General features: G+C 63.4%; 4 protein-coding genes across 4 annotated transcripts; 2 read left to right on the top strand and 2 right to left on the bottom strand.

Annotated features, from left to right (window-relative positions):
• Positions 1-147: 147 nt before the first annotated feature.
• On the top strand, positions 148-1,113 carry MNEG_9383 (hypothetical protein; the record flags this gene model as incomplete). Its single annotated transcript, XM_014042148.1, has 3 exons — positions 148-223; positions 466-601; positions 885-1,113. 3 exons carry the CDS (start codon positions 148-150, stop codon positions 1,111-1,113), a joined length of 441 nt encoding a protein of 146 aa, XP_013897602.1.
• A 1,398-nt stretch (positions 1,114-2,511) lies between these two features.
• MNEG_9382 (hypothetical protein) lies at positions 2,512-3,057 on the bottom strand (the record flags this gene model as incomplete). Its single annotated transcript, XM_014042147.1, has 2 exons — positions 2,512-2,804; positions 2,955-3,057. 2 exons carry the CDS (start codon positions 3,055-3,057, stop codon positions 2,512-2,514), a joined length of 396 nt encoding a protein of 131 aa, XP_013897601.1.
• A 1,295-nt stretch (positions 3,058-4,352) lies between these two features.
• On the top strand, positions 4,353-6,772 carry MNEG_9381 (hypothetical protein; the record flags this gene model as incomplete). Its single annotated transcript, XM_014042146.1, has 6 exons — positions 4,353-4,469; positions 4,716-5,085; positions 5,335-5,447; positions 5,643-5,681; positions 5,849-6,058; positions 6,272-6,772. 6 exons carry the CDS (start codon positions 4,353-4,355, stop codon positions 6,770-6,772), a joined length of 1,350 nt encoding a protein of 449 aa, XP_013897600.1.
• A 4,026-nt stretch (positions 6,773-10,798) lies between these two features.
• On the bottom strand, positions 10,799-11,179 carry MNEG_9380 (hypothetical protein; the record flags this gene model as incomplete). The annotated part of the gene is made up of 1 exon (XM_014042145.1): positions 10,799-11,179. The coding sequence occupies one exon, from the start codon at positions 11,177-11,179 to the stop codon at positions 10,799-10,801; it is 381 nt and encodes a 126-aa protein (XP_013897599.1).
• Positions 11,180-11,327: the final 148 nt, after the last annotated feature.

The following is an 11,327-nucleotide window of genomic DNA, read 5'->3' as shown; positions in this document are numbered from 1 at the left end:
AACCCTGCAGCCTGCCGCAACCACAGCTCTCTGGCCGCACGTGCCACACACGCCTTGGCGGCCGCCCCCCTGGCGCCACCGCAGGGCCGCGCCCCCAGCGAGGCCAGCGCGCGCAGTCTGCTGCTGGGGCCGCTGACGGCGCCCTGCATGGAGGCCAGCCCCTACCTGGTTGTCGACGGCGTGGCGGTGCCCAACGCTGGCGCAGCGCCCAGCATCGCGACAGGTGTGCGGCAAATCCATTACGTGCATGTGTCTCTTGACCAGCATGTGTTGTTGTCTGGGGGCAGAAGGGCACCTGCTGGCACAAGCCCAAGCCATGCCCTTGTCAAGGCTGCTTCATTCTTCACAGGACCCATCACCCAACACTCAATTCCGCTTCCACCTCCACCTGCAAAACCCCTGACCCCTACCCATCATCACCATCACCATCAAGCATGAAACCGCGACCTCCGCAACCCGCCGCAGGCGTCGACGTCACCATCCCAGTGGATGTGATGTCAGCGCTCCTGCAGCGCCGCGGCGGCGCCACGCCGGCCGCCCTGCCGCCCCTCGAACCTGACGGCTACACTGTCACGATAGCCTTGGCGGGGTTCTTTTTCCTGTGAGTGGCCCGATAGATTATTGCTGGTTGGCGCTTGGCTGCCAGGACCTGCATGCGGCAGTTGTCGCTGAAGGGTGCCTTGCTTTCCTTGCGGGCGCCCAGGCGGTACTGGACTGTCTGCCCTGGCCGCATCTCATGGACGGGGCTTGGTTGTATCCGGGCCCTCAGAGGCTCCCCTCGCTTCCTTCCCCACCTGAGCAACTTTCTAGCGGGCTCCAGTCGAAATCAACCCTTGTTACATGCTCGATTCAATGCCTCGTGCCAACCCCCCACGCTCACCCAGGCTGCCGGGCGGCTTTGGCGAAGGCCAGCACCGGATTGAGTTTGGCCTGCGGAATCAGTGCTCCGTGGACGGCGAGGTGCTGGAGCAGGGCACCCGCGTCACCGGCAGTGCCACGCAGTGCTACCCCGACCCGGCGGACTGCGAGCAGTCCGCAGTAGTGGCGCGGACTGTCGAGCTCAGCCCACCATATAGGGCGGCGTACGACCTGCAGCTGACACGCCGCAAATGACGCAACCAGGGGGGGGGACCGGGGGTGAAGAATGGCCTCTCGGCGCCCCGGCTAGGTAGGAGGGACCATACATGGCACATGGCTGGCGACAGCTGCTGTTTGGGCATTCAAAATTTGTGTACCTTATCCTTCCTGTCGACTCATTTCTTTCTCTTGTCCATATCGCTGTGTGGTGGACCAAATTACACGGTGAGGGCCCATACCCTTGGCACAGACGTGCCTGTTCGGTTTGCAATCAGCGAGGGCGATTTCCCATGCTCACAGGCATAGACAGTCCGCATCACTTGCAAAGGGTGCAGCCAGCAAACGTTGCTGCTGGTTCCTTTGCATTCACCGCCCACACAGGCGTCAGTGCACTGCAGTGCGGCACTGATTTTGGGACCGCCAGACAGCAGTGGTCACGCCCACGTGTGTTGGGGATGACCACCCGACCCACCAATCATTGGGTGGTGTTGACCGCCCTTTGCATATAACAGGGATGGCTGCTCATGACTGCGCCTGACTTTGCGATGTGAGGGACATGCCCATGTCATGCGACGGCTGAGCCGCCTCACGCAAGGGGGGTGATGGGTGAGAGGCGGCCGTGTAGACGTGGCGCTGTCGCTGAACGTGGGGCGGGGAGTGCTGCAGCGCCGCTGTAACGGGACCCAGGAGTGCGGAGGGCGCAAAACGGCCATCCACGCAACCGGGCGGGTGAAGGCACGGGATGCGGGCGGCTGTCGGGGTTGTCGCAATGAAACAATGCGGCAGCGAATTACGGCAACAGCATGCAGTTGTATATGGCGAAGCAGAGCTCTGCTATGGTGAAGCAGCGGCAAGGAGACTGGGCTGGGTAGCCCGCGACGGCCCTGCGGAGGGAGCGGCGTGTACGGCGCGGGGTCAACCGCCTGGGGCTGGTTCGAGGCGCGGTGTGCTGCCAACAGGTGCTGCAAGCTGGACTTCCGCACATAGTGCATGGCGCGCTGCAAAAAGCACAGGGGGTGGCTCTCATGCGAGGAAATCCCAGCTGCAGCTGGAGGGCCCTCTCACCACGCCTCCACCTCGTGATCTCGTCCAGATATGTGCAGCCACAAACTTGACTTGCAGCTGTGACCATGTGATGGCACCAGCCGCTCCAATGACATCACTGCCCAGATTGAGTTCAGCGCACACCGCGGAACGCTCGTCTGGCCAAGCGACGGTGGGCGAAGCATGGGGCCCAGTGGCTCGCCGGGCGTCGCATCTGCAGGCCTGCCAGTATGGCTGCCTGCTGTAGGCCGCATCTCCGCTACGCAGGCCGCTCCCGCAAGCACCGCCGGGCGCTGATCCACGGGCGCATGCTTCGGCGCTGCGAGCTGCACGCCTCATGAGAGGGCGCCCTCAGCGTGCGGCTGCTTCGCAATGCACCACCGCCCCAAATCACGCGCCGTGTGCCGTCCCCCGCTGAAGGTGCGCCTGCAGCGCCGCCTCGGCGCGGTCCAGCCGCGCCGCGACGCCCCGCAGCCGCGCCTGCAGCGCCCGCGCGCGCCCGGCCGCCGCGCGCAGCTGCTCGACCGCGGCCGCGTCGGCGCGCGGCGCGGAGAGCGCTATGATTCCGTCGAGGGCGTTGAGCAGTGCGCGCAGGCTGGCGGTCAGGCGCTTCTGGCTGGAGTGGAGGCCGTCAAAGGCGGCCTCGGCCTCCCCCTGGTGGCGCGTGAGCGCGTCGCGCACGGCTGCGGGGTTGGGGCGGGCGACGGACGGCAAAGGAGTTATTGATACGACGCAGCACGGTGGCACGGAGCCCTGGCTGGGTTCTGCTCGGCAGATGCTCGCGGCGCGCAAGGCGCAGCGATGCAGCGTGAGCGAGCTCAACTGCGGCGCACCTGACGAAAGCACTTCCACCTCGGGCACTTGATGCTCGCTGCCGCTGGCCGCTCTTTCTGCTACGGAAGATGCTGCTACATGGCTAGCCTCCAAGGCCGCCATCCTTGGCAGTTCTTCAAGCTCTGCGCGCGATCCAGATCAATTCAGGCTGTTCGACTCGATAAGACCTTCAGATTCGACGTCATGCCATTATGATATCTTTTCCAAGCTACAATCAGGAGTTGATGTTGAGCATCTGAGAACAGTGCGCCACCTCGAGCAGGCGTCACCCCATGTGACCACAGTGCAGTGTCTCCACCCCAGCTTCACACTGGGCGAGCACAGTGTCATGCACGTAGTGCAAGCACAGTATCCGGGTGCATGTGAGGGGTGAAAGCGTTGTCGCGCAGGCGCCTGCGACAGCCGCCTGATGGAGTCAACCGAAGCAGCCCCATCAATGCGTTGACCGACCCCGCTTGGGGCAACCATATGACGAGGTGCGCGTCTTCCATACTCGCAATCCAACTGTGGCACAATTCAACAAATACTTTCACGCCCTCTTGAAAACCCATCAGAGGGACGCCACACAATCCGGACATCCTGGGAAGGGGCGTCCCCTCCTGCCTTGCCAAAAGAAATAGTCTGCAAGGCGCGTTCTAGCTTTGCATCATCAGCAGCGATGACAACAGAAGAGCCTGTATACAAGCAGGTTGCGCACAAATGATTTGAGGGGACCTGGATCATGCTGATCCCACACCAAGGGGGCAACTTGAGGTGGGGCTCAGATCCAGGGATCGCAGAGGTGCAGCACGCCGATTCGATGCGTAAGCGCATATCGCTGGATGTGATGCAAGTATCTTATCATAGCCCACACCGGGTGTTGGAGCCATTTTTTCTGGCGATCTTGCTGTGCCTGGTCACGTGCTGCTCCGGCGCGCGGCGGGGTCAAACTTTGGCCGTAGCAGGGGTGGTGAGGTTCAGGGGAAGTATGATCATGGCCCGTACTAGAGCGCTCAGGTCCTTGCCGGCCAAGAAAAAAAATGGATTGTTGGGCCTGCAAGTGGTGCGTGGCACTAACAAGGTGGTCTTGAGGTGGCTGGGGTCCATACATGCAGATGGGCAAATTGCCACAGTGTCATGGATGACTCACATAAGCCGGGTGTCAGCACACCGCAGTGGGCGCATATACATATGTGCAATGTATTCATTGTACGTGATACCTACTGCGCAGAGTTTGAGCTTTCAGCTCTGCGATCTGGTGCAGATTTCCCGTTCTGAGGAGCCTCCCCTTAATCAAATGGACGTATGAGATTCGGACAGGATTTTGATTGTGAGTGAGTGACGGCGCGCAGCCAAGGCAGCACATTGGCTGCCGTTTGGCGCCACGCCGCCGATTGTTTTGCGCCAGGGCTGCCAAAATGAGCAGCGACAGGGAGGGCGCGCCAGGGGAGCTGTCTGGTCTGTTCAAGCTGGAGGTGGAAGAGGATCACAGCACACGCAGGCCGTGGTGGTGTTTCCCGCTCCTCGCCGCCGCGGTGCGCAACGGGTGACGAGCATGCCGGTGATGCAACGCTGGCGGCTGTCGCGTCGCGCTCGTCCTGAGCGCGCTTGGCCGTCCTGGCGGTCGTGCGGCATTCGGCGCAGATGCTCAACAAGTGGCTGCGCATAGTGATTCTCTTGAAAGCTGTGTTTTAGCCTCTACACCTTCCAGGCGACGGCCGCGCCACGCTCTGCGGCCCACCCCTCCAGCTGCCGTCACCTCGCCCCCCCCCCCCGCCCAGGTCCTGTCCGTGTCCAGCGCCGGCGCCGTCTTCAAGAAGCTCCCAGACGTGCCCCCCATCACCCTGGCGGCCTGGCGGCTGCAGCTCACGTCACTCTTCCTGGCCGCCGGCCTCGTGCCGCAGTGGCGCGCGATGCCGGCCGCCGACCGCCGCCGCGCGCTGTCGCGGCCCGACGTCCTGTGGACGGCGCTGAGCGGCGCGTGCCTCGCGGTGCACTTTGGCGCGTGGGTCGCGAGCCTCAAGCTCACGTCGCTGCCGCACGCGCTGCTGCTGGTGTGTATGGTGCCCGTGCTGCTGGTGATATGGGCCCTGCTGCGTCGCCAGCCAATCTCCAAAGGGGAGGTGCTGGGCACCCTACTGGCTCTGGCAGGTGCGCGCGGCGTGCGCGCCTGCACCTGCCATGTGTGTGTGCGCCTTGCCCCCAAATCGAGGCGCCCGCAGAGGCGGTCGACAATGAGCCCCGCTGGCGCTTACAGGAATCGGCACAATGCGCATGCAGCTGCTGTTCACTGCCGGCCAGGAGGCAAAGGGCTGCCCTTTGCCTCCGCCATGGATCGACACAGCAGCCCGCGGCCATGCATCGGTGCAACCCAGGCTCACGCATGCGCACTCCGCGCAGGCGCCTTCGTGCTTGCTGCGGGCGCTGCGACTGGGAGCGAGGGCAACGACGTGACTGTGTGGGGTGACGTGCTGGCTTTTGCTGCGGCAGTGGCTGTCGTCGGATACCTACAGGTGCGAGCGCTGCCTGCTGCATTCCAGAATGTCATGTTTGCTTTGGAAAGGGTGGTTGTGAGGGACGGCGAGGAACCGGCTCTGCCCGCCCTTTGTGGGTCCACCACTGCCCTGGGCCTGGGGCCAAACAGGGCTGTTCAGTCATGATAGTGAGGCGGCTGGGCCCCCCTCGCCCTGCTGCCCCCGCTACCCCAGATTGGCGCCAAACTACGGGAGTACCAGCCGCCCTTTGTGGTGCGCGATGAATTCGCTCCGGCCAACCTCGTGTGGAAGCCTTCATGCTCAGCCGGGCTCCCAATGAACTGGCGGTTTTGTGCCTGCAGCTCGCAAGCACTTTGTCTGCCTGCCGCTCGCCCAAGCGGACCCCGCCCCCACCCTGGCCCGCCCTGCACCGCTCCCAGTACGCCGCGCCCGTGACGGGCCTGGCGGCGCTGCTGCTGTCGCTGGGGGCGCTGCTCGAGTCTAAGGGCAGCTTCATCGGCGCAGACCGGCACGGCGTCATCGGTTGGGTGGCATCGGCTGAGTACGCGCCCTACATCATTTGGCTCGGCACCGTCAGCGGCATCGTGAGCGCAGGGCCGTCGCTCAAAGTCGCACGCCTGCCGCCCCGCGTGCGCTCACAAGCCGACGTTTGCCTGAATTATCAGATGCGGCTCGAGCTGCGTCGCGTTCTGGTGGGGTCCTGGCATTGCACTGAGCTGCACCACTGTGTTCTGCGGCGCGCGGCGCGCCGCCCCGGCGTGCTCTCCCCTGCTGCGCGCGGCCGCCGCGGCGCCCGCCTAACACCCCTGTCCCCCCTCTGCGCCTGTCCCACCCCCCTCCAGGTCGGCCACACGGGGTTTAACACGCTGCTCAAGTATTTCAGCACACTCTTCATCGGCCTCGCCATCCAATTGGAACCCTTGTTCGGCCCCATCATAGGCTGGGCGATCGGTGTCATGTCGGCGCCCTCCGCCTACACCTGGGGCGGCGGCGCCGTCGTGCTGGTCGCGTCCTGCATCGTCCTCGTCGCCTCCTCGCGGCGCCAGGAGGCCGAGGACGCGGGGCGCTGCCGGCGGCAGCGGAGCCTGGCTCCTGCCCGGGGCCCCGGGGGCGGCGGCGGCGGCGGCGTGGCTGGCAGCGAGCGGTCGAATGACTGGGGTGTCGAGCTCGGGGGCGGCGGCAGGGGTGCGCGTCTGGCGGGTGAAGAGAAGGCCGGTGGCGTAGGTGCTGGTGGCCGGGCGGGGGTCCTAGCAGCTGCGATCGACGGCGCGGATGGAGAGACGCTGGGGCTGCTGTCAGGGGAGCCCAGGCGGCCTGGCGACCAGCAGGAGCCCCCCGCATGAGCTTATCAATCTGTTGATGGGCATCTTCTTTCACTTTTCTGGTGGGCAGTGTTGACACAATGACAATCAGGGGCTGTTGTTGCTCTGCGCTGTTGCGGCATGCTGGGTCCCCTGACCCGCACTGCCCCCTTGGTGGTCGCACCCCATTTGGTAAAACCAATAGATAAACGGCGGCCCGTAAGAATGAAAGCAAAGAAGAGCCGCTTTGAATGCAATTGCGATATGACGGGGGGTTGCAGCTCTGGGAACTCCGTTGTGGGTGCACCCAACCACGCTGCTTTCAAAGATATGGCATGGCCCGGATCACCTGGCACACCGTATGCGGCGCGGTGGTTTGACCTTGACTGACACCGAATGCCACAGGTGAGGCGCATCATGCAATGGCGACGCCCAGTCTCTACAACACACGGCTCTAATTTTTGCTCTTCAGAGTATGAGCGGCATGCTGTTTGCCTGGCCATCAAGCATGTCGCCTCGTCATCGTCGTGCGCCGTAAGGCGCGCTTTTCGCTGGGGGTCTCAATATTGCCCTGGAGCTGCCTTGACCTGGACCTATAGCACAACTTGGGCATTTCCAGTGCCCTATCAGCGACCACACGCTCACTTCTGCGCTGCTTCTCTCGGCTCTTCCACTGCCAGGAAGCTGCAATTTTCTTGAAATTTGATGGCTGCGCATGCGTGCGCCCATTAATTGGTGATTTGTTGGTACTGCATAAGTTGTTTAAACTAGCATCCGGCACAAAGTTTTCGCCGTTTAACCTTGACCGGCAGCAGCACGGCCTCCACGGCCTCTCCGACGCGCCGCTCGGCCCCATCAGCGATTATAAAGCATGCAAGCGCTGCCACACAAGACGCGAGCTCGTCGCTGCGCCCGGCTAGGCCCATGGCATCTTCGGCTTCATAGCTACTGCCTCGAGCAAAGCCCGCCTTAGCCCCCAATACGCCCGGAGGACGCATCAATACCCAGCTGGTCTTGACCTCCTGTCAGCTCAAACGGCCCGACGTACTCCGGCAAGCCGCGCGCCCCCGCACCTGTGCTGGCACCCGCCTCCCTGCTGCGCGCCGGCCGCTGCCGCCTCGCCCGCCGCCCCCGTGCGTGCTTGTGTGCGCGCAGTGTGCCACAGGCTCCTTCGTCTACGCCAAGCGTCAGTCAGGTGCGCGGCCTCCTGAACATGGCTTGCATGCATGCGGCGCGTGTGCCCCATGGGGGTTGGGTGGCGACCCCCCCGATGCGAGCTGTGATCGCATGGAGCCCTGTTTTTCTCCTGCATGTATGGCCTTAGCCACTGGATCCGACATGCCTCCAGTACTCTCATTCCTGACCACCGCAGCCGCACCCTCCCTCCCTCCCTCCCCTTTCGCACAGATGTTGCAAGGATGGAACATCTCAGCCGCCCTACTTGAAGCCCCGTCATTAACCGCCGGTCAGTGCGTGCTGCGTGCCACGGGCCATTTCCCGCCAAGGGCTTTCGTCTTCGCTAAGGCTTTCGTCGCCTGAAGGGCTTGCGTCTTCACAAAGGCTTCAGTAGGAAAGGGGCTTCTTCAGCGCCTGAAGCTGGGCTTGCAACAAGGGTCAACATGCCCCTTGTGTCAGCAAAAGGGCCTTTTGGAGGGCTGGGGCAGTTTGCAGCATTTCCTGCGAGCCGCGCCGTTTTTTGGAGGGAGCTTTCGTCGTTTTCGTCGTTGGAGGGAGTCTTCTGTGGGGTGTTGGTCGTCCAGATGTCCGCCGTGGCTGCGCCGCCGTGGCTGCGTCGCGCGAAGAGGCTGCGTCGCGTGGAGGGCTTTTGAAGGCTTGGAGGGAGTCGAGGTCGAGAAAGGGGCCAACCTGGTCAAGAAAGGGGCGATCAAGGTCAGAAGAAAGGGCGATCAAGGCTGAGGAAGGGGCAACAAAGAAGTCGGCGTCTTTTCTGGGGGTCCCGGCTCGCCCGCCGCCGCGCCCGGCGTCGCCCTCGCCCGCTCATCCCATCGGAAGCGCTGCAGGCCTCTGCGTCCGTTCAAGCTTTGGAGTGGGACCAGCCATGATGCGCGACGAAGCAGCGCCGAAGACTCGTGTGTGGTGGCTAAACGAGCTAAGAGGGGAAGCACCGTGGCACCTGCGTTTTGGAAGCTGGGTGTCTGCTTGCTTGGGCAGCGCCATGCCTCGCGCCCCTCCCCCTGTGCCTTTTCTGCCCTTGCGCTTCACGCCAGGTGGATCGTTGGTTTGGTCGGCGCCCACTGGGAACCAGCCTGCAGCATCTCGGTTGTGGCCCGCTGAAAAGAGAAAGACGTTGGTGGGAGAGCTGCATTTCCTGGGAGGGGCAGCCAGTGCTTGCGCTGAGCTGTTTGGGGTGTGCGAAGCTATTTGTTGCCCTCCTGTGCGCGCGCGCGCTGCGCCCGCAGCCTCCCCCAATCCTGTTGCTCCAGGTGTCGCCTGAGCCTGCACGGTCTAATATACATTGTTGGTGCATTTCCCTTTTCCTTTCGGAGCTCCGAGGTTGGAAGAATGTGCATGGGCAACGCCTGCCAGACGGTCGATCCCGGTTGGAGCAGCATGCTTTGGGGCAGCCGTGCGCCTTTGTCCCTCCCCTTGGTCGCCCTCTGCTGTTGCCGCACCAGGTGCTATCTCGTTCGCCCCATTCATCCCTTCTATTTGGATTCAAGAGCTGCTGCGTTTTGGTTTGTGCCGTCATCAAAATACAGTGCGGAGCATTGGCAGGGCGCAAGGGAAACTTTTGCTGAATGGACAGGCAACTGTTTGGGGTCCGCTTTGCTTGTGTCCCCCTTGTGTGGTGGCGTTCTTCCCTCAAATTGCGCGCCCAGGTGGCAAAAGAAAGGCCGAGAAGCTTGTCCTCGCCATGCTTTTCAGGCGATTGGGTGACGGCAGGGTGGCTAGGGAAACATGGCGGTCGGGTTGTGTGGAGCGCCCCGTGCTTTTGCCTTGCCGGTTGCCTTCGCCCCCCTCTTTACGCGCCCAGGATCAAAAGCAGATCGAGCGCAATTCCAAGCCTGAAACACAGTTGGCCGTTTGGTGGGCAAGCCACGGCCTGTCTTGAATCTGATGCATCTGTAGAAGAAGGCAGAGTCTGCTTGGCCGCCTGTCTGCGTGCCTGCCTGCCTTGTGGCTCGCCCTCCCCCCCCCCTCTGGTCGCTGCGGTTGTCATTTGCTGCTGCAGTTAAAAAAAACAAATTGGATGAGACCAGAGCTTTTGTGGAGGCAAGTCGGGCGCCTTTCGCCGCCGCGTTGCCGCTTGCGCTGCCTGGTGCTGCCAGCCCGCTGCAGTCGCTCGCCACCAGTGCCCTCTGTGCCTGCTGCATGCTGCACTTGATGCGAGGGGGGTAGGCGAGCGGCCTTGGCCCTCGCCCTCCCCCCCGCCTGCGCAGGAGGGGGTGTGGGGCGCACATAGTGCCCCCCTCCTGCGCAGGTGAGGCTGGCAGGGTTCAATGCCCCGCTCAGCCTGTTTGGGGAACCAGGGAAGTATGCTGCATTGTCGTCGTCGAGACTGGTCGGCTGTGCAAGATGACGAAAAGAATGCACCATGAAAACCAAAATTGTTGCGGATGGAGTGCAATGACTGCATTGCTCGGCTGTAAAACCTGAAGCAAAAAGGCCAGTGTTACAAGGCCAACAAGCTCATATTGCAGCACAGTCGTGCATACTAGACCCCACCACAATCGCGCAGGAGGTAAGAGGGCTGCTGCAGCTGCCATTCTGCGGCGGTCCCTGCAGTGGTACAACATGGTCGGCGGTCTTTGCAGGGATACAACATGGGCGGCGCCTGCACAAAAACACCATGCGCGGTGCAGAAAAGCGGCCTCGCCCGCCGTCGAGAGCCACTTGGCCCAGTAGACTCAGCCCGGCAACATACCTTGGCCCCGCTGGCACCTCACACGCCGTGCCTAATGCGCGCTCACTGCCACAAAGGCCACTTGATACGAGCACTCAAAACACAACCACGACGATGCAGCTGCCCACCCCCCGTTTGCATACGCCATACACCGTGGTGAAGCAGCACAGTCAATATCACTGCTCAGCTTGTCTGCAAGCCCATCACGGGGTGCCGCGCGCGTTTGCCAGCGCGTGCACGTGCCGGTCGAGCCGCTCCCCAAACGCGGCGCGCGAGAACGCCTCCTGCACGTGCGCGCGCGCCGCGGCGCCCATCTTTGCGGCTCCGCGCGCGTCCAGCAGCGACTCGAGGGCATCGGCCCAGGGCCCCGCGGCCGGCTCGCAGAGGAAGCCGCCGCGGCCGTCGGGCACGCTCTCGACTGGCCCGCCGCTGTTGCAGGCCACAACGGGGCGGCCCGAGGCCATCGCCTCAAGCGGCACGATGCCAAAGTGCTCGTGCTGCGGCGTGTAGAGCACCGCGCGGCAGGCCGCCAGCAGCAGCGCGCGCTGCCTGCAGGGGCGGCGCCAGGGCACAAGGGGAGGCATGCGGCATTTGGAGGATGAGGTGGGGGAGCAGCACTCTGAACAGAGGAAATATGCGATTTGCAACCAGCTGTGGCGGCCCTTCATTGCTTCTGCCGCACCACAGCGCAGCAAACCCCACACGGCCGCCGCTCGCCGCGCGGGCACGTTG

The sequence above is a fragment of the Monoraphidium neglectum genome (genome assembly GCF_000611645.1).
Source record: "Monoraphidium neglectum strain SAG 48.87 unplaced genomic scaffold scaffold01916, whole genome shotgun sequence".
Classification (NCBI taxonomy): Eukaryota; Viridiplantae; Chlorophyta; class Chlorophyceae; order Sphaeropleales; family Selenastraceae; genus Monoraphidium; species Monoraphidium neglectum.
Note: the sequence above shows the minus strand (reverse complement) of the source record. Positions and strands in the feature narration are given on the sequence as shown.